General features: G+C 43.2%; 1 protein-coding gene across 34 annotated transcripts in view; it reads right to left on the bottom strand.

Moving 5' to 3' along the window:
• Positions 1 to 5,105: 5,105 nt before the first annotated feature.
• Positions 5,106 to 26,384, bottom strand: part of SOX6 (SRY-box transcription factor 6) — a 633,064-nt gene continuing 611,785 nt past the window's right edge. For 30 of the 34 annotated variants that reach the window (XM_072793935.1, XM_072793936.1, XM_072793934.1 and 27 more), the window contains 3 exons: positions 26,024 to 26,257; positions 22,700 to 22,916; positions 5,106 to 11,921 (listed from right to left, as the gene is read on the bottom strand). In XM_072793935.1, coding sequence (XP_072650036.1) covers positions 11,618 to 11,921; positions 22,700 to 22,916; positions 26,024 to 26,257 — 755 coding nt within the window. In that variant the 3' untranslated portion in view covers positions 5,106 to 11,617. The remainder of the gene's footprint in view (positions 11,922 to 22,699; positions 22,917 to 26,023; positions 26,258 to 26,384) is intronic. The other 4 variants (XM_072793959.1, XM_072793928.1, XM_072793933.1 and 1 more) reach the window with 1 other exon arrangement.

The raw sequence follows: 26,384 nt of genomic DNA, 5'->3' as shown, positions 1-26,384 counted from the left end.
AAAATTAACATGTAATAATACTTTAAAATAGAAGTACTAATAATATTCAAATAAAATAAATACTAAATATTCTTGTTCCTTTGGACCTAGTTTGGGTATATAATAATATTTATCAGCTGATTAATGTTAATCCAAACTTAGAAACTTAATAGATTGTTTTAAGGTTGACATTGTTTTCCTCAATTTAACTTTTTGGGTTTCATTAGTGATGTAAGTCATATTTGAGACTGTTAGAACATTAAACTATTATTTGCTGAGTATGAAAAAGCTAAATTATTCTTGTATATACTTTATGGCTCCCAGTATTGATTATTGTCACTTAAAACCATCTTTTGTTGTATTGATGATAGTAGTGTAGACAAAAAATATCAATACATTTAGAAAGAATATTGCCAAAGGGAGAGAGATCAGTATTGTGCTGGTTAGTGACAACATCAGTTTCTTTGACAGGCTTCTTGAAAAATGAATATATGTCAAATTCTATTACAAATACTCTGAGTGACTGACTCTCACTTTCTGTATATGGATGTGTGTATCTATATATCTATTTACCTACATATAGGGAGGTAAATAATAGTGTATCTATTTACCTATACATACATCTATTTACCTACATATAGGTAAATAAATGGATAGATAAATATAATATATAGGGGAATTTAACTGATTTGGGTATTTCCAGAAATAACTGGACTGCCCCTGAGAAGATTTGCCAGGATCTTACTTGTAATGCTCGCTACTCACCATTTGTTCTAGGGTACCTTGGTGCATCAGTAAGCTTCCTGCCCACAGCTGGCCTCTCCAGGGCTCTCTAGACCATGGTACCATCACACTGGTAATGGCAGGAATGGACCAAGACACTTCATCCTCTTAACTTAGAGCATTCAAATAAATTTCATACATGTATACCAAAAGTGCACCATGTGCAAGGCCCTATGAAGATGGAGTGGTAGTTGGAGGTGGTGCTCAAGGGTCATAGATAAACAGAGTGCAACAGATTGTATTTTCCAAAAATAGCTACTACAACATCTCCTGTCCCATATACTATTCAAAACCATATTTATCACTTTCCCTCTGAGAAGTGGAGTTAATTTCCCCTCCCCTTGAGTGTGTGATTTTGTGGTTGCATAGAGAGTACAGAGGGAGTGATGCTGCAGGACTTCAGGGGCTGGCCACAAAAAGAAGATTTTCTTTTCTTTTTTTTTTTTTTTTTAAAAGAAGATTTTCTTTCATGGGCTGCTCACCATTGACACCCAGCCACCATGTTGTAAGGTGGCCCAAGGCACAGGAAGAGACCACACAGTGGTGTTCTGGCCAGTAGCTGCAACCAGCAGCCAGCATTGACTGCCATGAATGAGAGCAAAGAAGCCTATTACTTCTTCCAGTCCCAGCCTTTGAATTTCCTAGATGAGATCCCAGCCAACGTGGAGCAGAGAAAGGCCTTCTTCGTCTGTGCCCCATTCAAATTTGTGAGCTTGCAGATTTTGTGAGGATAATAAATGGTTGTGTTATATCACTGAGTTTTGGGGGAAATTGTTACTAAGCCACGGTAACCAGAACAGAACTCACAATGTAGTAGGAAGCCAGTTACAAACTCAATGATAAGAGCCAAACCGCAAGGTGAACTTGATACAGAGCTTGCATTCTCAACAGAGTCAAGATCATGTTCCCAAAGGGACAAAAATTGGCTCTTTTTCAAAAGATTGAAAAAAAAAATATTTTTTTTTTAATGAATAAAGCACTGATATACATAGAGTACACAGCAGATAGTATATTTGTAGTATTTAAACTTCATGAAGGGTGGGAGCCTATGGAAGGGCTGTTTAAAAAGGCTCCCTAAGTGGTGATAATGGGAAGAAAAAGAGATTGAGAAAGTGAACTAGAAGGAGAGAAAGATTCATTTTTAGGCAGAAGAAGACATTCTAATTGGGAGACGACGACCAAGCCACTTGACTTCTCTGTGTTTCAATTTCTTTTCTGTGAAATAGGTCAAAGGATATCTAATATTCAGAACTGTTGGTAAAAGCCAAATGGAATGTTGGTAATATTTCTGCTACATGGTAGGCTCTTCGGATTTTGTAGTGGTTGTTGAAGGAGAAGGACTTTGAGTTGGACCTTAAAGGAAAGATGGTGAGTGACAGGTATGGGGGGGGCGGGGCGATGGAGACGGAGGCATGAACTGACCCAGGTGATGGGAGAACACTTTAATAGTCCGACGAGTCTTGAGATCTAGAAGCCATGGATCTAGATCAGACAGTGAAGACGGGATAGGGTAGACATGGAGGAGGGAGTGGAGACTGGATAAACCATCAGAGCAGGTGCCAGCGACAGAGCTCACAGTCCTTAGTGATGATGAGAGACTGGGCAGGGTTGGTCTTGCCTGCCAGGGAGTGGGTTTATAAAGTCTGGCAATAAATACTCCACATATGATTCTAGGATCCCTAGTGCCAGGGTGACATGCAGCTTGGACACCTTCCCCAATCATTCTCTTTACTGGGTATCTCACTCTGTCTCCCACTCCCAGAATCCAAACACTTCCTTATTGATCCACTCAGTGGCTACTTGGCCTGGTACCAAAATTAAAAAAAAAAAAAAAGGTAGATGGACAATTGGTAGAGGGGGGCTGTAGAATAAAAGGCTTACGAGAGTCACCCTCGTGGCCTGGGTCTCTGTTGGCCAGGTACCAAGGCTCAGCCAGAACAGGGAATTACAGTGTTGGAACTGTCACAGGCCACTGTCCCTAGATGCCTCAGTGCTCCCACAGTGACACAGCCCAGGACTCCTGGTGGTACTTGGGGTCTAGATCCAGGGCAGTGCCACTCCAGGCAATCCCCATGGACTCCCGTGAGCCATATGCAACACATCAACTATGCTTAGAGTTAGAACCAGTATGTGTGCTAGCACTGCCATTTAGCTTCTATGACATTGGGTCAAATGAGGACAAAAATTCTTAGCTTCTCCATCCCATTGTGTGCTGTTGACTATGAAGAGATAGATAATGGTTATTAGTCTTTGGGGTTCTAGAGCTGCTACTCAGTGTGGCCTGCATGGTGCTGTCTCAGGTGGTGCTGATGCTGCTGATCTGTGGTCACATCTTGAGAAAGCAAGACTCCAGGGTACACTAGTAAGGCAAAGAGCCATTATTACCTGGGCCATGGGTTTCTTTTGTCAAAGAGGGAGAGAATATTAGGGGACACCTTGTGGGGTTCCTGCCCTTGCTGCCCCCAGCAGGTAGAGCAGCTATGTTTCCCTCTCCTCCAGGATGAAGTCCTGGAGGTACCCCCTGGACTGTGGGCAGAGTGGAGGGTAACCTTGGGCCCTGCAATGTCAAGGGAAGACTGGGCAAACGGATAAAACTTCCTCTTTCTGGATTCCCACAAGGAAGGCAGTGCTCTAGGCATGACAACTTGAGCCACTAATAGGGTGGGTCCTCCCCAAAGCATGGGGGGGGGCAAAAGGGGGGCTCTTACTGCCCTCATGCCCCATCCGGAAAAGCCATCGTGCTGATGGGAAATGGCTCACCCCAAAATGAACAGACATGTTTGAACTACCGATTTTCTCCACATGAAGTGGCTCCCACCAAGGTCCCGCAAGGCTCCCTCAGCCCCACCCTGTTTGACCCTGATACTCACAGGCACACACACGAGGAGGCCGGTGGCCTCCACTCCTACGTGCACTCGCTCAGCCGGGCCCTGCGCTGCAAGCGGGGCCGCAAGGCACAGCCTTGGTTTCAGTAGCTCGTCATCTGGCAGAAAAGACAAGACACAGAAGCAAATTATTACCATGCAGGAAAGGTGGTCGTAGAGGGGTCCCGGGGGGGCGGGGGGGGGGCCAGGCCTGGGCAGGCGGTGGTGTCCGGGTGCGGCCTGCAAGAGGCTGGGAATTTCCCCAGCGGACAAGGGGACCCCGCTGGATCCCAGCGACGGCCGGAAGGTCCCCAGGGCAGGGGCGGCTCTGCGGCTGCTGGACCCGGGAGAACGGAGGCCCCTACCCGGCCAGCTTCCAGGGGCCCGGCGACTGGCGGCGAGGCGGAGAGGGCAGCCGGCGCAGGCCTGTGCCCTAGGAGGAAGCCGGAGTGGGAGGGAGGGAGGCCGCGGCCGGGGCGGGCGGGGTGCAGGGAGGCCGGGCCTCGGGGCTCCTCCAGGGTGCTCCCCGAGCGGACAGCCCGGTCGGAGCCTCTGGGCCCGCCTGCCACCTGCCGAGCAGCTCCCCGGGGCCCCGAGCCAGGGGTCCCTACCCTGTGTGACAGAGGAGAGCACTCAGGCCTTACTTGGGGGGGGCGGGAGCTGGCCGGCAGCAGAGCCAGCTTGCTGTGGCCCCAGAGCAGTGCCCTAAGTTCACCTGGGCTTTCAGGAACCCACGCGGGGCCGGAGGGAGGGTCCCGGCAAGGTGGGTGTGCGGGACTTAAGCAGCTGGGCCGGACTTACAATCTGGTGGCGGCAAAGAAGAGTTCTGCGCATCCTTGCCTTGCTCTGGTGGCTCAGTTGTCCCAGGAAATGCCACAAGAGACGTCGCTGGGCCCGCTCTCTGGCCCCGTGCTGGCCTCTGCGGGCTGGGCCAGGCTCCCCTCGGGGCCACCTCCAGCTCCCAGCTCCCGAAGCCCTCCCCGCGCTGCTCCTGTCTGGGCATCAGGCGGGGAAGCCCCCGGGAAATGGGCCAACCTCGGCCACCACACCGAGAGGTTCCAGAAGGGCTGCCTTTTCCACGGTGGCTGCTGGGCTCCTAGGAGGTGGTGTCAGGTGAGAGGCTGGCCCTGGAGACGTGCTCCTACCCCGGGATGCTCACAGCTTCCATAAACTGTGTCGCTGTCACACACAAGTCAGGCAAATGGGGAGTGACATTCTCATCTTCTCTTGATGAAAATCCACCTTGGATCCTGTTCCCACCCGTAGATCCGCAAGCATTTCCTGCCCCGCAGGTGCGCTGCACAAGGACCAAAGCAGGCCAATCGTTCCAGGCTGAGGCGTTTGCGGGCTCTGTGAGGCCTGCCTCCCCGCAGGGCCGAAGCCGGGGCAGGGCCCGAGAGCCCCGCAGGCTCCCGCAGCCGGGCCGTGGTGGGAGGGAGCCTGGTGTTTGCAGGGCACAGACAAGGCCGCACACAGAGGTCATAAAACAAAATTTATCTTTAATTTGTAAGTGTCAACAGCAGTACAAAAGATGGAGTGATGACGACTAGATTAAGGGTAGAGAGGACAGTCTTGAGGTAAATGAGCATAAATAGGCAGTTCTTATAGACACTCCCCTGAGGGGCCGAGGCCCCTTCATGGCATATACATTATCACCCAAAGATGGCATGTTTAACATATCAGGAAAGCACCTTGTGCAAAAAGAAAAAAAAAAAGTAGCTAAGGTGCCAACATACACCAGGATAGATAAAGACAGTGTGTCTTTCAATTTTGTCTTTTCCCTTAATTATGAGGCAGAGGACGGGAAGACTTTGAAAAGTGTCACTGAAAGGTTATTCAATGTCGAGTTTATCTCACGTCAATACTGCACAACGAAATCCAAGAAACGTGTGTATGCAACAAAGCTAAGAACAATGATTCATTCCTTTGAATTTGAAGAGATTCTTTTTTTTTCTTTTCCCATTTCTTTAATCCTTAGCAAACTTTTTTTTTCCATTATCAAGAGGAGAGTGTGAGAGAGATGTGATGGCAACCCTTAAGGTCATTTAAAAACTTTACACTGGACTGTACAAGATTTTTTTTTTGATAAATTATTTACATTTTCAGACTTTCAAACATATTCAAAGCAGCAATAGACACTAGTTTTTATGGTTTTTGTTTTTTTTTTTTCTAATTGCCCAAATAGTTACCAGCCATGGGCCAAGTAGGTACCTGCGTTATACATAGAATTTCTACAAAGAAAATCTGCAGTTAAATTTGCTGGAGGGTGTAGTAAATGCCCTTAGCATCCTACGGGCCACACCCGCAGGGTTGCTAGAGGAACCAAAGCACAGTACCTTGACAACAGCCCTACACGAACTTTACACTTTGAAACAGCAGCCAGCATGTCAGTCCAGCATGTCAGTGAATTGTGCTGATTAAATTAACATAGAATACAATCTCACAATATACATCACAAACAAATTACAAGGTCGGGAAATAAAAGAGTTACAGTAAGATAAGTTATGTAGTAACAGCTTATAAGCTTGTCTAAGGTAATAAAAATTTTACATGGCAAATACAATAATGAATGAACATAAATGCTAAGCATTCTAATTGGCTACAAGCTGGAGAAGGGTACAATAAAGACTGCACTTCCAAAAAAGCAAAGACACGTATGACAAAGGAAGACAAACGGAGAATGCACATGAGCAGATCTGCAATGTGCAGCATACAAAACAGTTAAATATTTGCACATTCCCCATACTCCAAGAGCACCAGCACTGAGGCCTCACCTTATGCTTGTGGTTTTTCAGGAATAAGAAACTACTGAGCAAGATAGCAAGATATGTCACCGAGTTGCCGTCAAGCGTTCATATAGCCACGGACACCGGCCGGAAGAGTATCTGCCCTAAACATTACCCTTCTGCTCCCTGGCCCCCCTCCCCGCTCCCCGCCTCCTCTAGCCCTGCCCCAAAGGTACCAGCGTTCCCAATACTTGTTCATGAGCTTTTGGAAAGCAATCTGTCCCCCAGAAGGAAAGATGGCAGGGGGTGGAAAGGAAATGTGTTTGCATATCAATATTTTCAATGATATTAGCAGAGGGTTCCGCTCAACAGTATATGGCATCAGAAACAGGACATAATCGGCAGGAATAACAGATAGAAGTTGTTTATTAAGGAAGAAAACATGTCAGGGGGCAGATGACTTAAGGAAATGATGCAAGTGCTTCTGTAAAAGGACAAATGAGGTCATACAATATTATTATACTTTGAGAAGTGAGCTTGAAGTGCCAACTCAGTCCTTAGACAAACGTGCACAGAATCAGGCAAGGCTACAGCAACCATTCTTGTCATTTTCTCATTATGAAGGAAGACCCAGTAATAATTTCAATACATTCCTCTAGCTGCATTCTTTGTAGTTGTTGGCACTCGGTACAGGACTTCTCATACGGCTTAAAACTACTAAGTGATTCTTTTTCCTTTCTCTAATGAGTAGTTAGAGGTCAGCTCTTTGCAAAATGAGTAGATTGAGAGAAGCAGCCTCTGCTCGCGGTGTTCCACTGACCGGGCTGCCTTCCTCCTGGGGGTAGCTGGGCTTCCTCGGAACAATCCCCGCTTTCAGCTAAGTGCCTGAGCTCCTGGCTCGGGAGGGTGTGCTCCAAAGCAGCAGCCCGGCTTCATGAGGGAAAGAAAGAAGCCTTTAATTTCAGCCCTAGAGTGATCACACCCTTTTCAAACACCCCAGGCTCTGGTGGGGCTAATGTGCAGGGGAGGCCAGAGTTTGACAAGCTCAACAGCACTGTGAGCCCACACCTGAATTTAGAACTTGGCCTGGGAGACTGGCCCGGGACCCTGGCATATCGAATCAGGCCCAACGACAAGGCTGGGGAGTATCAAATACCAAATGAAGCAAACTGATGTGCTCCTAAAAGATCGAGCTGAATACATGTGAAAATGACAAATGTTCCCACCTTCCTGGAAAAGGTTCTGCTTCGCCTCTGCCAAGGAGATGGAGAGACTGCCTGCCTGGCTGCTCCTGTCCACGGATTGACCTTTTCTTTCTCCTGTTCTCTGCCTTCCTTCCTTCCTTTCTTTCTCTGCCCTCCTTCCTGCCTGCCTTCCTTCTTTTTTGTCTTTCTTTCCTTCCTTCCTTCCTTCCTATCCCATGTGGTCCATTTTTTTTAGGAGAGGATCCTGTGCCAGTGTCCCTATTCTAAGTGACAAGGAAAAACCCTGGTCCTGTAAGTTCTTTAACGCCATGGAGATCATTTTTCTTTGATTTGAAGATACTGTGAAATAGGAAGCACTGAAAACAGTTGATGAGCATTCTTTAATCTAATTGGCATGGTAGGACTTTTATTAACGGTCAATCTCAGAGGCAGATTTTTGCCTGTAGAATGGCATTCACGCTTGTTGCTATGAAATGGTCACAGAACTACCTTATAAGATTTATGTGGATTAACAAAAGCAAATTGACTCTCCCCCAGCTGTACTGGAAATTTAGTATGTTCAATTCATTGACTTTCTATAAGAAAAAAAAAAAATCAGTAAAAGTCTGAGTCTGTGGACAGTGGATTCCAAACTGCATGGGAACCCGACTGAAGGGTTTTACTGCCCCAGCGACAGGTGGAAGGAACGCTGCTCTCTCACTGTGGCTGCTAATTCACTATCCCCATGAGGTACAGTGACTTGTCAACTTCTAGTCTGGACCAACATATATGGATAGAGAACGAAAAGGAAATACATAACTTATATCTCGCTAAGTATTCATGAACCAAAAATAAATTCTATTTCTATGTTATATTTACATAATTAGAAAAATCTAAAATGAGATGGTAAAGTCATAAAAACTTTGTTTAAGCCCCACTGAAAATAAAAAGAAGTGATCCCTATGATTGTCATTCTTAATTTCCAAGGATATTTAGAGCCAAACTTGGCTAATAAATAGAATAAACTTCTAATAGGCAGAATTTAGATTCAAATACAGCATCACTGTTTGACCCAATGAAAGAGACGTTTACAATCAGATCATTCCTGAATAGCCTTTCACTTTTAAGAACATGGCTAGAAGTAACTGCACCCCAGTACTGAGGCAGAGCTGGAGCTAAAACAAAGTGTTCATACACACATGTATTTTGCATAAATAAATGAAATAACAAGACATAAAAATGACTCAAATCCGGCAACTGTGAGGCAAGCCCACACGAGTCGAAACAGATGACTTTTGTTCATGTCGTTTTCGTACAACAGTTTCACATTAGTCAGAAGTGATAAAAAATACCATTTATATCCAGTGCTTATAACACTTACGAAACAACATCTGTGAGTGTGTGTGTTTTTTGTTGTTTTTTTTCTTTCTTTTTTTTTTTTTTTAAACTACAAGCAAAATCAAGTTTCAGTCCTAAAGAACAGTCCTTTGTTCTCCACCAGCCCAGAATATTATTTTGGCATGGTCATAAAAACAAACAAAATTAACCTACTATTCTAAATGTTTGCCTTTGTGCAAAATTAATTACATACAATACAATGCTAGCCATACAGCACTCTACCTATGCGGCAAAATAAAAAAAAAAAAAAAAAAAAAGAGGAGAGAGGAGGAGGAGGAGAGAGCAAAAGCACAAGTCAAAGAGAAAGAGAAAAAAACAGGAGTATGAAGTGAGGAGGAGAGGTATATAATCAAAAGAAATCAGTAAGACAATAATAAATATTCATTTTTTGAGAAAATGACCTCCTCCTCATTTGAAATAAATGTACAAAAACAAAGTTCCAATCCCCGACCAATACTAAGAAGAAAACATTCCTATCAGTACCTTAATCAGCTTATGGAGAGCACTCCCAGCTAATGACACAGCCAGTAACGTCTTGGCTAGACCTATTTATTGCTAGTAGGTATGGCCTTGAGCACTCCTTAAATAAATATGAAGGTACACTATTTTCTTCCAAGTGACAAAATGGCTCAAGAAATCTGATGGGGCCGTTCCTATGTCCTGGTGATCAGATTCTGGGTTGTCCCATGAGGTGAACTGTCCCATTAACTGACATTTTCGCACCGAACCACTCCGGGTGAGGCTCCCTCCCCCACCATAGGCAGTCAGTCCTGGTTTCGGGAAGGTCAAAATGGCATGGTTGAGCTCCCTGTAGATAGGAGAGGGGGAATGAAGCCTCACTGCCTCCCAGCCCATCAGCAAATCTCCAGAGAAACCCTTGTGTGACCAGTGCCTTTAACAGGGAGGCATGCCCCCGCCCACGTGGCCGCCGATGGAGGGAGTGAGCCAGAGGAGCTCATCTGCTGCCCCAGGAGTCGTCGGTTCCCCAGAGTTAACAGTAGGAACATCCCCTATAGGGAATGTAGTTCCCCTCCTTCTCCTTCCCTATGGTTTTCTTTCATTCTCTGGATGTATCATGACTCTTTGCCTCTATCTTTGCCTTGAGGCTGTCCTGTGGCTTCTTGCATCTTGGGAGTTTGCAAAAACACTCCCTAGATGTGCCAGATGCTACAAGGCAACTCAGGGTGGAGGTGCCAGCCCATGATGGCATCACCGTAGCCTCCTCCGTGGGCCACAACCTTGGGCTTTAGGCTTGGCTGCAGGACCCTCCTGCCTGGCAGTCACCACTGCTGACCCTTGCTGCCGGATGGCATTTAGGGGAAATGCCACTGATGCAGATCCTACCACTGTTGCTAAACTGAATTAGAGGGAAAGTCTGGCAAAAGGTTTGAGGTCACAGAGAACCTCAGGGGCGTACCTGTCGAAGTGTAAGACTCTACACCTGTATCCGAATATACAGCCCTGCAGCCAGATACACACTTATGTTTAAAAACAATATAAGCATTTGATAGAATCTCGTTTCAGAAATGCTTCCAGATGCTCTGGGGACATAAAATCACTATGTACATCTTTTGTATGTAGCAGGAGAAGGAGGTGAAAAGGGGCTGAAAAGGTCTTCAGGGAAGGAGGGTGAAAAACAAGAATTATTAAATTAATGCCACCAACATTTTTTTTTCAAATAAATAGTAAGTGGACCCTTGACATTCTGGAATGAATAAATTATTTAAGAGAAAATGTGTTAAGACTGAATGTCAGGGTTAAAAGGCAAAGGGATAATGGATGTAGTGAGAGGTGGTCTCAGGCAGAGAAGACCACCACGTGGGTATCTGGTGTGGTGATTGCTCTGGTGCGCGCACGTCGTAACGCGTCACACGCTGATGGCACGTCAAGAGGCAAACACGATTGGGTACATGCACTGTGGCAACCTTGTTCATTCCTTACAATATCTTGTCTCCAGATTCCTGAGTACTTTACCATTTTCTGGAAAAAAAAAAATGTGTGGTTTGCTATTTTATTTTAAGATGCCAAAGATTGTCTAAGACTTCGCAGTGTCTCCTTTAAGACTTTTCAAAATATTAAGATTCAAAAGTTACGAAAAAAGTTTGGCACATTCAAAGTTTAACTCTACACATGGAAAAATGGAATTCCGAGGCCTTTTGAATATGCTCTACATGCAGCTGCACACGCTGTGGACTTGTCCTGTTTCACAATATGAAATCCTCAGTTGTTCTCTAAAATAATTCAGAATAAAAACACATTCACAACCTGTAGGCCGGCACAGCATACCTGAGTGAGAATGTTTAACCCCATCTAAAACAGTAACTTAAACCTTTATCAACATCCAAAAGAAAAAAAAAATAGTAAGACAAAAATATAAGACTTGTAAGACAGCTATGGGTTGAGATAAGTTTTCAAGTCCTGGTGTCTCATATTTAATATGTCTTCACCTAAGTTTAAAAAAAAAAAACACAACAACAACAACAATAACAATAACGACAAAAACTCAAGTTCATGAAAAATCCGGGAAAACTTAATCTGTCTCACACTTTACGAAACAATGAAGACCATTCTGCTGATGTAACTGGAGAGCCACAAATGCATGCGGGCTCTTTAAGAACTTTTTTGTGGGGGGGAGAGGGGAGGTGAAATGTCCAAGTACTTTGATTCGGCAAACACACACTCCTCAGTTGGCACTGACAGCTTCGGGGGCCTCGTTTTCGCTGCTATAGTCTGATTTGGGATCGTCGTCATAGTCGTCGTACATCTCCATTTCATCCTCTCCGTTGATCATCTCGTTGGCCGCGAGGCTCCCGCCGTCCGTCTTCAGGCCGTAGGCGCCCTGGATGCCCGGGAGGCTGGGCTCGGGGCTGGCCGAGGTGCTGGAGCAGTCAGAGGCCATCTGCGGGGACGGCGTGGTAGTTGCCATAGTGATAGCACCGGGATACACAACACCTGTTCCTGTGGTGATTGGAATCTGAGGCTGCTGCCTGTAGGGGTTCAAGAGATAGAATAAAACAGGGGGAAATACCCATCGATTCCTTCTTGGCGGCACTGGAACTCACCCCCCTACCCTGCGTTGCAAGAGGGGGCCTCTGTCTGCCATTCTAAGCCAGTGACAAAAGGTGGCAGAGGAGTCGTGCGGGGAGCTCCCTGATGCTATCCTTGGGCGTTAGGCAATACGGCGGGGCCGTGTATTGATGGCTTTGAGACAAATGCTGTAGTCAATTCCAGAAGTTACACGCGACAACATTTTTTAAGATCTCCCAGGATGATAAAAAAAAAAAAAAAAAAAAAAAGACTGGTAGCGTGAGGCCTATTTTACTGCCACTGCTAAGCAGGCTTGTGTCTTCACCCTGGCTTGAGAACTGTTGCAAAGGGAAGATGGAGATGAGAAAGGATCAAGTGTGTCCCAGAGAGTCAGGCTCAGCCAAGCGCACGTCTGGCTCCCATGCAAACGTCTACCCGTTTGTGCGGCTGAACTTGTGGGGACGCTCCCTGAAGGAGCTTCTCTGGTCATCGTCACGGGAGGATCATCCTGGACGTCGTGACGCCCGAGGCCCTGGGCTGCAGCTGGGTTGGAGGAGTCAGGAGAGAGGAGCAGCGAGGGCCCTGCCACTTGTCCGAATAGCACGCAGGGCCTCAGCCCAGCTCCTAGCCAGTGCCCGGGCTGCGTCACAGAGATCATTCCGTCACCATGGCCCTCTAGTTCAAATACGCCTCCCGGGCCCTCCGTGAAGGTCCAAGGTCCGCTGCCCCCTCTCGGGGAGACACCGCCCTCGGCCCCTCCATTCATTCCCCTTGAGGCCTTATAACCGGTTGAAAGAGTCCGACCTGGGGCGCCTGGCTCACAGCCTACGGCTAAAGCGGTGTTCTCACGGTTGCGGTGCTTACCAAGTGCTCCTCAACCTTAACGGACCGTAATTACAATTTATTTTCATTTCAGAATATCACCGCAACTATCCTTTCTGAGCTTCGGTTTGCAAACCTTCACAAGAGCTGGGGGTCAGGGAAGTCTGGGAAGGTCCTTTCCCCTTTGGAGACTCATGACTTCTGGTCAGTCTGTCCCTTGAATAGTTCTTATTGACTCTCTACGATATTGTTAAAACTCTCCATCTACTTCAGTCTAGCAGAAAAATACCCCGCATCGATGAAGAAGTAGCTTAGTGACCAGCTATCCTTTGACATTTCCAGGATAATTTTCTCAAAAAGCCCTGCATGCCTTCCAGCCTGAGAGAGGGAAAAAATGATAGCAATGACCTGGAATCGCTGTGTGAGACACCTGACAGTGCTACCCTCGACGATCTCCTCCCGCCCCCACAAGGCCTCACAATGATTCCTTCACCTCTGACCAAACATAATATAGCAAATATTTTCATACATATTACCTCATTTAATTAACATGGCAAGCCCAGGAGGTATTGTGGCGCCCAGTTTTCGGATGAAGAAAGTATAAGGCCTTGCTTAAAGCCCGGCACTCAACAACCAGCAGAGCCACCCTGGGAACCCAGGTCGCATGACATGAAATCCTATCACTCTTTCCACTACGGATATTCAATATACAAATACACTGTGCTTACTACAGCTCATAAAAATTCCTGATTTCTAGAGATCCTGTCGGTACCCGGTTGACACTAAGCGCCTGATATTGATCCATTTTCTATGATGTTCATGGTGATGTTTTTTTATTGCAAGAAGATCATAGAGGAGTCTATATCTCTGCATAGAAACAATTCAGAAAACACTAGTTTCCCTTTCATAGAACCAAATTCTACAAATAGTATACTTCTGCTTTCTAACTTTTGGGCAAATTAATACAAAGTAAATTTCATGCAAGCCTGCCCAAGGCAGCGAATGCCTCATTAAATTTTTTACTGAACTTGGATAATTACAATAAAAATATTTTTGCCTTAATCACATAATGAGTATAGAGTAAAAGCTTTTATTGCAATATTAACCCATTTTACAGATTTTCCAATTTGGTGAGCTAATCTATAACATAAACTCTACACACCATACACAATAGCAAGTGGTACACTTTCTTTTCATGAAGGACATTCTCTTTTCAGAAAGAATAGATGGTCAGTTTTGTGGTATTTTTAAAACAAGATATCTATATTTATCGCTCTATCAAGTAAATCTGAATTGAGCTCCTATTATGTGCTGGTGACAATGCTTAGATGCTTTCACATTATCTTCCTCAATCCTCACAATAAGCCTAAGAATTGAATATTATTTCCCCTCTTTTATCGATGAAGTTACCAACTAAGTTTCAGAGAGTTTAAATTGGTGGTCCAAAGCCATACGAGTACCACAGCCGGGAGCTGAACCCTTTCTCAATGTCAAAAATTCTCTACTGGATATCAAGATCAGAGAGAGAAAGGCAAGCTCACATGATCAGAAAAATACTTGACAATATGAATCAGAATCAAACTTCTAAACTGGGATCCACATATTTAAAAATACTTGGACATTAAGTTGGTAATGGAACATTAAAAACAAACAACCAATAAAACATCTGTACAACTTCCTTTCTAGACGGAGCACATGATATTCAAAAGCCTACCGCCGGTGGTGGAGGGACACCAGACTGTGTCACCCGCTGACCCCCTATCTACTTTCTGCTCGGTCACCGCCTCTTATTCCTTAAAGATGTTACAGCTCCGGGCTTACCGTCGATCTCGCTCCAACATTTTTCCTGCCACAATTCTTGATGACTCACTATCCACAAAGGTGATAATTTCAACACCTCGCTATGTCCATTCCTTGACCTCCTCTCTGCGGTGATGATCTGGCCCCGCCCGGTATCAGCAGACCTTGTCATTTCCAGCTGTAACCACACCCTCATCTCCATTTTAAACATCCCCGCTCTCTGACCACCACATCTTATCTTTCCAAGTTTTCTTCCTCTAAAACCCCAGTCCAACAATTCTCCCACCCATCTATACTTCCTTGATCCTTCAACCAATTTTCACTATCCCTCTCCCTCCCCCTTGTGTCCTGACTTAACCTCTTTGACCAGTATGAATTCTGTGGTTAGTGACAAGATTCGCAGATTCTGTGGTTAGTCACTGTCTCCCCTCTCTTACATGGCAAAACTCTAACTCTCTGCCTACTTGTGATCACTCCCACGCAGCTGAACTTGGCTGCAGAAAACACGCTACCATGCATACCAGTCTCCGAATTTTTGAGCAGAATTTCAAACTGGCCTCTGGTGCTGTTGTACTTTCTCCTAGGCCACTCCTTCTTCTACTTTCCTAGATGATTATTTCCTACTTTCTCAACTCTCCTCAGATGTCCAACGTCTCCCACATCCTCACTCTCAGTTGATAACCTGGCTTTCCATTTCATGGAGCAATTAGAAGAGATTTTTCACAAGCCCCCGCCATCACATTTATCCATCTACCTTTGTCTGTTCTCCTAATTCTCTGTCTGCCTTCCTAGATTTTGAATGAATTCATAATCCAATGTAAGGTGAACTCTTTCACTTATGCACTGAATCTATCTGTTCTCACTTAGGAAGGATCTCCTCCAGTAACTGTCTCTTTCATCTGCATGATCAATTCTCCCTCTTTCCTGGCTCATTCCCATTAGCTCATAAACATGCCACAATCTTTCCCACTTTAAAAAACAACAAAAACTCTCTCCTGACTCACAGCCCCCTCAGCTACTGCTCTATTTCCCTATCTCCTTTAAAGCAAAGCTTTGAAAAACTCTGTATATTCACTCCCTTCAGTTCTTCTACTACATTCTTCAATCTGCTTCAATCACTCTCAGCACTGAAATCCAGCTTGTAAAAGTCACACTACCAATGATCTCCATGTTGTTAAATTCAAAAGTCAGTTCTTGGTCCTCATCTTACTGGACCTATGCCATGAGCAGCATTTGATATACTTGGCCACTTCTCCCCTTGCTGAACCGCTTACTCCACTGGTCTTCTGGTCTTCTTCCTATCTCATTACTGCTCCTTCGAGGTCCCTGGATGTACCCTGCCCTCCTATAAACCTGGTATCTAAACTCTAAAGTACCTAATCAGTCCTTGTACCTCGTCTCTTCTCTATCTAAATTCATTCTCTTGGTGATCTTGTCCATTTTCCATAGCTTTGAATATTATCTAGCTGCTGACAACTCTCAAATCTGTATGTCCAGTAAGCACTACATTTCTAACTTCTAGAGTCATATAAGTATATAACTTCTTATTTGATTTGGATGTCAAAATATTGTCTCAACCATAGAGGTCTGAAACTAAACTCCGGATCACCTCCATAAACCTGCTCCTCTCATGACCCTTCTGATCCTGGTTAATGATTACTCCATCTTTCTGGCTGCTCCGGCTAATCTTTGGTAACTGTGTGTCTCTCACACCCTGTATCCAGTCCATCAGCAACTCCTAGTGGTCCGCTATCAGGAATACATCCAGAATCCCTCCACTTCTTGCTACCTCCACCGCTACCAATCTATCCAGGCCACCGTCAACTCTAATCTGGTTTATTTTAAGAACCCGTCTCCTTATTTCAGCCGCACCCCCTTCAGACAATACTCAACACAGTAGATAGAGTGATCTTTTTAAAATCTAAGTGTGGTCACAGTACTCTTCTGCTTATGACCTTTCAATGTCTTTCCATCTCACTCAGGGTCAGATTCAAAGTCTTCAATGGCCAAAGGTCCTTTCACAGTTTGACTCCCTACTACCTTCTGACATCTCTTACTCTTCCCATCTACTCATTCTGCTCCTGCCACTCTGGCCTTGTTAACTCTTAAACATGCCAATCGCAACCTTCCCTCCAGACCTCTGCAGTTGCTGTTCTCCCTGCCTGACTCTTCTCCCAGAGACACACATGGCTTGCTCCCTCACTCTGCAGGCCTTTGGCTCAAGTATGAGCTGCTCAGTGAGGTTTTCTGTAGCCACTCTTTTTAAAATTGTGCTCAATCCTCCATACACTTTCCCTACTTTACCTCATTCTAAGGCACTTATTACTATTTGATATTTCTTTATTCATTTATTGATTGGTTGTCTGACTTCCCCTGCTGGAATGTAAGCTTCATGAGGACATGAATTTTCACTGATACAGCTCTAAAACTTAGACAATGCCTGGAACACAGGTGGCACATTCCATATTGCATACAATGAATGAATGAATGAATGAATGAATGAATGAACAAACTAGTGAATGAGGGGGAAACAAATGAAAAAGCTGGGTACACTATTTTAGAGAAGAAAAGATGTAAATGGGACTAGACATATGTGAGGGAAGATAGTGGAGAAGGAATATGAATATAACCATCTTTAAATGCTTGAATGGTTTTCTTTATAAAGAAGAGACTTGCGCTAGAAAAGGGACCAAAAAGAGGATTAGAACTAAGCTACCAAGTAGCAGAAAGGTAGATCATTGCTCAGTTCAGAGAAAAGAACTTTCTAGCATTAGGACATGTTCCACAAAGAAACTAGCTCCCTTGGGAAGCGGTGAGGTCTCTAGCCGTAAAATAGTTCAAGCAGAACTCAGAGAGGGCTCCTACAATGGCTGGCTACTTGAAGTATATGACTTCTGAGGCCACTTCTAAGTTACCACTGATTCTATGGGTACAAAATCATAAGCTAACTATCATGCTGGTCTTGCTTTCTCATTGTTGTTACCAGCATAATAAAAGACTAAAAAATCAAGTGAGCATGGCTAATTATAGTTGCTGAATCTTGGCTTTCAAGGGTTTCCAAAATATTGCTCCACCCTACACACCCTACCTCTCTTACTTTTACTGCCAGGAATAATCCCTAGGCTAGCCTCCTTTTTAAAAAACTATTGAACATTTCTGAATTTCCCTCCTTGTGTTCATGCCCTTCTTCATGCTAAAATAGGAGTCTTGGCCTCCACTTTCCACCGCCCTACCCAAACCTCAAGTCCCCCTCCTCTAGAATGACCTATGATTAGTGTACCTAATGCATAGCAATCTCTCCTCTTCTGAGCTTTACTTGTTCTTGTTTATAAAATCAAAGTTAGTACTTCACTATACATTATGTGCAGCACATGCAATGTATTCTCTCTGTGTTTATATGTATGTATAACAAACCATTATTTGCTAATATGTTTTGTATGCATCTAGTTTCTCTGACTATAACACTCTCTGAAAGCTCATTGTGTACAGAATTAATGCCTCATGTCCTATATTAATTTAGTACAGTGCTGGGCACATCACTGGTTTCAAATAAGCCCTTACCAATTGACGGACCAATCAATTAACAAAATGGAAAATCCAGCCAGCAGGCTCAAGCTTTGTCTATCGGAAATTACTTTCCTAAAAAGCATTTTTCCTTCCTTTACAGATCAATTGCAAAGTCAAAATTCAAACACTGCAGATTTCACAAACAGGAATAGCTGGCAAGTATTGGGCCTTACAAATAATGAATGTGCACATCAAAACAAAAGTTGTAGATGTTTGTTAAAAGTATCACATGCAGCTGATATGAGCAGAGATAGCTAAGAACCCCTTCTCTCAGTAAGGGTAGAGCTGCCTCTGATAGAGCTCAGCATTGTTGCACGGTTTCTGAATCACAAGAATATTTCTGGAGTATAGTCTAGCTTCACCAATTGCAAAAACTCCGCATTAATTTGGCAAATCTCCCTTGTTTGTTGATCTTTCAGACTTTTACAGCATCTATAAATGAAGACAATGAAGTCTGTTTCATTATGAGATAAGCCTACACATCATACATCTCTGTAGTTGATATTGCAGTAAGAAACAGAAATAATGGCAGTCTTTTTATATTGCCTGTTAGAGACCCTTAATCCAGCTTTCCCTACAGGAGGACAATACTGAAAATAGTATGGCTAGTTTATACTAATCAATGATATTTATATATGTCCCATAGGTTTGATTCAACCCCTTTCAGACTAGGATCAAAATGGCAAATGTTCAAATTACTTCTAGCATAATGCACTAGAATATAATTCTTTAGAATACGAAATATATATTTGGCATGCAGCCAAATTATTTTTCTAGAATAATAATATTACTCTGATTCAGGGTTTCCTATGGGCCAGATGTTGGTCTAAGCACTTTAGATAGATCAAGCTATTCAATCTTTGGCAGGGCCCAATGGTGAGGGTATTATGGTCATTTCTCCATTCTATTTATGAGAAAATTGAAGTACTGAGAGTTGAAATAAGTTTCCCAAGGGCAAGTGGAGACTTTAGAGAAATAAATATTGGTGTGTATTAGTTCCCAGAGCTAGGAATAAGCAGATCTAGTATTTGAGCCAGAACAGTCTGGCTCCAGAGTTGGTGCCCATAACCATTATGCTACACAGTCTCTAAAGAGTTTGTAGGCTCTAAGTGAGAGACCTGTGTAAGGCTGAAAAGGTCACATATTTCACATTCACATAAGCCTGGTTTAAATCTCAGCTCTGCAATTTACTAGCTGTGTGGCCTTGGACAAATTATTTACCATCTCTGAACATTGTGTTTTTTGACCCCATAGTGAGGATGATACTGCTTATCTTGTAAATTTGTTGTCTTTGCAATATTCTGTACAAATCACTCATCACAGTATATAGCATATAGTAAGTATTCAATAACTTATCATTATTAATATTCAAAAAGTAGCCCAAAACTTGATATTTTATAGTACCTACATAATTCTCTATGAGTTCACAGATAAATTATTGAATAAACTTCAAACGAATGAAAGTACATTTGGCTAGAATTCTTTGGGAAAAGACAATGTTGTAGCTGCATGTACCCTAATGAATATCACTTCAACATGAATAGTACTCATCAAAGTTATTAAAAGCTCTAGCACTTAACCTGTCAATCAAGGGGGTTAAATCTAAGGTCAGAGCTAAACTTACTCTGTTTCATATTATTGATAAATTTATTTCATAATAGCTGAGTGAAAAAAATCCAACTCACTGAACTTTTAGTTGTATCGGCAGTAAAATGCATGACAATGTTGAGCAATATATGTAATTTTATTGGCTCGAAAGTTATGCATGTCTTTTCAAAACCAGCTATAAAAATTGATCTCACCCCCATTCCCTCAAGAAGTCAATAGCAATCTTTGAATTTCTTGTTTCTTTTCCCTCTTGTAATAACCTCACATCTAATGAAGATGAATTTCCAAAGATGAACCCCAGGGAGTTAATAATCTATCAAATACAACCACTTAAAAGAGAATACGAATCCTTAAGTAGAAATAATACCTGGCTTTATGTTGCAAATATTACCAAAGCTGGGCACAGGAAATATTCAGCTTTGAAAATTAAAGAATAAGACTTTATGGTCATTGCCTGCACATCTGTAGCCCCATTCCACAGTCTAAAATGATTCTTCCATAAAGGACCCTCTACATTCCCAGGAACAGGATCCTCAGTCTCTAAATTCCAAAGTTCCTTTAATGCCATCATCATACACAACAACCAAAGGTTCTAGGAGCTGTTTTTCAAATAGCACAGCCATACTCACAACTGTGCCAGAATAGGGCGATGAGGCATATTTTGAGGCAATTTGTGGTAAGGACAACTGCTCAGTCGTTAGGCATGATGGTGGCAGAGACTCGGATTTAAACCTTCCCTCTTTCTCACCTTTTGGCAGCCGTAGGATCTTGATTTCTTTAACTTAGTTAGAGGATTTTGTGATTTATATATCTAAAATGTCTAGTATACAGTGGGCTGTATACTAGACCCTCAATAAATGGTAGATGGTGTTGTTTGAATTTTTTTAAAATTTTACATGTATTGTTGTGTGATGAGGCAAGTTTGATCCAGAGCTACTTTGATGTACCCTTTGGTAAAGGAAATAAATTAAGTAGAATTACTGCATCTTATCCTTTCAAATAAGTATCAGGGATCTAAAAATGGTACCCCTGACACCTTCCAGACTATAGCAGAAGAGACCCATTGTGTATCGTTACATACACAGAGATATGACATGAAAAAGAGAGTGGGAATCACAAAGGATCTCAAACTTAAACTTTGATTCTCTGCTCAAAAGAGATTATATACAGTCTCATAGAGAGGATTAAAAAAAGACATTTATCATACAGTTAAAATAAATGAGTATTTTGTTTCATGCGACTATACTTCCCAATGCGCACTATGAATCCGTATTTTTCACAAATCATCGAAATCACCAGTAAATAGTCTACTTATTCTTCTGGTGTTAAAAGCATTGTTTTTAAAAATGCAAACATTTAGAATACAGAAGAATTTGATAAACCTGTCTTGGCATGGCTTCATCTGTTAATAGATTGGGATTCTCAAATAACAAAGTGGCTTAAGCCTCCCTTGACCTCGAAAAAGTTCTTCTACAGTGTAAAGAAACTCACTGATTATCTGCTGACACAAAATATAGTTTTATTAGTATAGTAAATCCACATTTAATGGTAACAGTAATGATAAGAAACTCACCTTTATTGATAATATACTAAGCACGATAGAAGTACTTTCAAAAGCAGCGCCTCACTGAATCAACAATTGTACAAGACAGGTAGGAATATTTACTTCATTTCGCATGTGAGGAAACAGAGGCTCAGAGAAGTTCAATAACTTGCCCAGCTCGGTGGCACCATGCTTGAACCTCTGCAGTCACACTCCGGAGAGCATGCCCCTCTCCAGAACACCCGAGTGTAAGGCACAGATTCACAACCCAGACTGCTTTCAATGGCCTTTTTTTTCTTTTTGGTATTCTATTTACTATCCCAAATTAATTTTGTGCTTTCTAAACACATGCTTCTGAAGCTATCTATTCCATGGTGTTATTTTTTTTTTAGTGTCCTTAAAAATAAACAGTTCTTTACTTTTCCTTTAAGGTACATCTTTTTGTCACCTGTAGGGGAAGCTGCCCCGTTTCCCTGCCATAGAATAGCACAGTTCCTCCACGCTCCCCCTAGTTAACAGTGAATCCAGCTGCCTTTTTACTCACTCTACTTTTCTCTTTTAAGCCCTACCCCAAGCATCTTCCCATTCTGATGGCAGCTGCCTCAGGCCAGTGCCTCCAGAAAGGTCCTCTGGTTTGTCATCCTCTAGGCCTGCTTCTAGGCCTGGGCATGCTGGAACCTACAGGCATCTGCATCCCCACTTATCCCAACTACTGTGGTTATAAGGGGCCTCTTTTCAATGCAGACAGCCAGTCAGCCAAGTCGAAATTTATACCAGAAATCTATTACCTAATTTTTAAACAAAATGACATGAAATCAGACTTGAAGATATCAAAAACATGTCTAGTTTCTGATTTAAGCAAGAAAATCCACATTGTTATTGCTTCCACCACAGAATAATTTACTGCAACAGGAGTTCTGGATCTTGCGCCAAAAATGAGGTCCTCTAACCAATGTCAAGGCCAATTATCTTGTGGTAGATCCCACAACAAAAGCAGACTATTGTGATTAGAATCAGAAGCACCACCCAGGGAAGCTGGAAAGCTTCTGGGGATTTCTTAAGTTAGTTTTTATTCTTTCTCCCTGTATGTCTGCTTAAATAAACTACCAGCAACTTGGTGTGTGGGCACCGAACATCTTAGATTAGTTTGGGAGACAAGGAGAGGGGAGACCAGGTTTGTTTTGAGCTATCCAGCAGGAGCCAGGCTGCAAGACTCTGTGTGTGTGTGTGTGTGTGTGTGTAATACTGCAAAGATCACTGCAACTGAGCCCCTGGGTAGATCTTGACCTCCTCCTCCCTTCCCTAATATCCTTCCCAAATCCACTGCCAGTAGCCATCCTGCAGTTTTCTACTGGGGAGGGAAAGCCCAGGTGGCTACGTTCGTTCGGGAACACTCACCCCACAGTAAAGAACTGCCTCATCTCCTGCCTCCGAGACCTCATCAGTTGCTTATACTCCCCGATCCGGAGCTTTTTGCCATCAACAATGCAGGTGCGTTTCGGTCGAGGTTTGTATTTATAGTTCGGGTACTTCTCTAAGTGGATCTTGCTTAGCCGGGCCTGTTCTTCGTAATAGGGTTGCTTCTCTTGGTTGGACATGGATTTCCAGCGAGACCCTAAACATAAAAATAGCCTTCAGTACCCAAGTGGTCAAGGTAACAATATCGATGGCTAATGCTGTATATACCTTCCCACTGCTTCACTCACCTGTGCTCTGGGTAGCTCCTATTCCCACATACCACTGAGCCTCCCAAGTAGTCTTTTAGAGACGTAAAGAGCAAAGAATAATTTTGCATGTGATACATTTATTATGTTATTTTGTTTGATAACGCTGGTGCTACACAAAAAGTATATTGTTTTAAAACACCTCTCTGCTGCTTAAAGATCACCTTGCGAATCCACTGTCCCTCCCCCATCTAACTGTCGATCACTCTCAAAGGGTGAAAAACCCAAACTTCCAAAGCATGCTCTCAAGCCTGACAGGATCCTCAGAAAAGGCTCTCCTGGTTGTAGAGATTCAAGCATCTCCCACACTTGTCCAAGCACCTTTAGGGAAGCTGCCCTGTGATACGGTGTTAGCAGATGTTGTTATATCCTTCCGTATTTAAAAGCCCACTGCACACACTGTCTCCCCTGGCCTGGGGTAATTAAAAAGCCTAAACTCTACCTAAGAAGTTATTGCTTTCGAACCGGAAGGTACAGTTGGAATTATATATACCATTTTCAAGGACTATAAACGTTCATTCATAGCTTTACCAATGACAGCACAAAAATTTTTAATGTGGTTTATAGAGGAAGAAGGAAAAGTATTCACTTCTCTAATATTGTTTATAAAGAATTATCTAAACACTTGACGAAGAAGGGATGTGTTTTTTTACATGTATCAAATTGCATTTTTGTGTCTCGCTGGTGAATAAAGCGGTAACAGCTGTGCTGACTGGATGTTAGCTATTCTTCAGTGGAGATTTTTCATACATAAACAAATGGAAAGTTGTACAAATATTCTCTGTAGCCAGCAATATCCTGGTCTGCTTTAATAGCACATCCATCCCTGTTCTTTCCTGATTGTTGTGCAAAAGTTGTGTAGAAAGTCTATGCAGATTGGCTTCTCCGTGTTCTGCTGACTCCCAGTAGCATAAAGCCTCAGTCAACAGAGGTTCTTGCTACTCTTGAAATGCTTGTGCTTTAAAGTTTATATTTTAATGAATACACTTACTATATTCTTAATAGGTTTTTTTCACAGAATGTACACCAATAATATAAATTTCCCACAGTGTCAAAATGGAAACAGAGAGGTTCTGTGCCCATCTGAGTGCTTAAAATGCTGCTACTAAAATGTCAAAAAAGAAAAGAAAAGAAAAGAAAAGGAGATAGAAAAAAGAAAGAAACAAAAAAAAGAGAGAAAAAGAAAGAAAAGGAAAGGAAAAAAGAAAATTTCAAAGTTAGGTATCAATTTCAAGGACAGAGAAACACTGATTTTCTTTTAAATGTCTGTTAATTGGAAAAAAAAATTAATGTATCCATGAGGAGCATTTTGGCTTAAAAGATACTTAAGTCCAAAAAGAATAATACTATCCCCATGCATATCTCAGAAACTCTAAAAAGAATACCCTGCTTCGCTGTAATAACATTTAGTACCCATCTTGAAATTCAAAAATCAAAAGGGAAAAACATCTTTTTTTTAACATTTTGCCACGATTAGATCTTAGGCATGTTGTAAATTTTCTTAGAGGTTACTGCCTCACCATGCCTCAGAACCAAGTTAAATTATTTATACAGTGACAAAACATGTGTATTTGTGTATGTCCAGATCACCGATATTTACTAAGGTTAAATATTTATTGCTTTTGAACAAAACATTTAAAAAATGAAAACCACAGTTTAAGTCTCTAATGTTTTTCAGCTTCTTAAACGGCTCCTTTAGAGATTTTGTCACATTGTGACAGCTTAAATAGAACAGTGCCTTCTGTGTTTTTTCTTTTTAAAGAGGAAACATGTTGACTGTAATGCCGCATGTTGAATAAAATATGTTCAATATGTTGAACGCAGTAATTCCAAACTGTATAATCTGCACTAGGCAAGCTTTACACTAACAGAACGAGGTTTTGAGTTTAATCCTGTGAAGCAGGAGAATCACCCTGGCAGTTTACCGCATGAGGGGCCTCGCCGCCTGGGCTCTGCGTGCTCGACTCTCTGCTACGAAATTCAAACTAGTCCTATCTTATTAAAGTAAATGCACTTTCATTTGACAAGTTTTAAAGTCATCATTCGAGGCACTGTTCGACACTCCGTGAATTTCACACTGTTTGGGGGCTCACCCTAATTTCCCGTGAGTTCTTTGGGTGGGAGGCTATGAACCCAAGAATACTAAAGCAGAGACTCTAGGCTCTGGGTAGGATTCGGAGGCTTGAAGAAGGCTGAATAGGAAAAGGAAATACAGCTTGTCTCCAGGATCCCTGTTTAGCATGGTCTCTCAGAGTTGCCAAATTCAGTTTAACACACCATAAATAATTTTGTCTCTAAAATAAGTTGCAGGGGGACGCCTGGGTGGCTTGGGGGTTGAGCACCTGCCTTAGGCCAAGGGCATGATCCTGGAGTCCTGGAATTGAGTCCTGCATCAGGCCCCCTGCATGGAGCCTGCTTCTCCCTCTGCCTGTCTCTGCCTGTGTGTGTGTGTGTGTGTGTGTGTGTGTGTGTATGAATAAATAAATAAAATCTTTAAACATAAATAAAATAAAATAAAATAAAATAAAATAAAATAAAATAAAATAAAATAAAATAAAATGAAAGAAGTTGTAGGGTCTGCCTGGGTGGCTCAGCTGGTTAAGTATCTGCCTTGGGCTCAGGTCAGGATCCCAGGGTCCCAGGATGGAGCCCCGTATGGGAGGTGGGGAGTCTGCTTCTTCCTCTGCCCTTCACCCTACTCGTGCCTCTCTCTTTCTCTCTCTCTCTCAAACACATAAACAAAATCTTTAATAAAATAAAGAAGTGTTAGTCCCTCCCTGGCACTTGGTGGCTGTTTAACCGCTAACCCTAAACACCAGGCTGCGGGGTGGGGGGACATAGGAGATGACCACGATGTCTCCCGAGGCAGCTTGCTGAGCTCCACCTGAGCTCTGCAAACCCCAGTCTCCCTTGGGTGTCAGAGTAGCCCCGGGGCCCCTGTGGTCCACTCTCCGGGCGCTCGCTGGGGGTGAGGGGTGGCGTTCGAGACTGCACTCACCTAAGATTTTGCTAATGTTGGAGTTATGCATGTCGGGGAAGGCCTGAAGGATTTTCCTCCTCTCATCCTTCGCCCAGACCATGAAAGCATTCATTGGTCGCTTGATGTGAGGCTCGCTGCTGGCCCGGCTGCGGGCGTCCCTGTAGACTCGTGCTTCAGCCACAGTGGCACCTCCTGTTGGCCAACAATAATACTGCTGTAGTTTAGCTGCAGAGCCATTCATGGCTTTACCTCCTGTAATGTCAGGGCAGGAAGAACAAGACGGGTGCAAAGCATTATTATCTGGGTAAGGTAACACAGCTTGCCGCCTGGTTCAGCTGTTTTCCCTAGGCCCTTCTCGTCTGTTCAAGTGACCTCTTGG

This window comes from Canis lupus, chromosome 23, assembly GCF_048164855.1.
Source record: "Canis lupus baileyi chromosome 23, mCanLup2.hap1, whole genome shotgun sequence".
Taxonomy (NCBI): Eukaryota; Metazoa; Chordata; class Mammalia; order Carnivora; family Canidae; genus Canis; species Canis lupus.
Note: the sequence above shows the minus strand (reverse complement) of the source record. Positions and strands in the feature narration are given on the sequence as shown.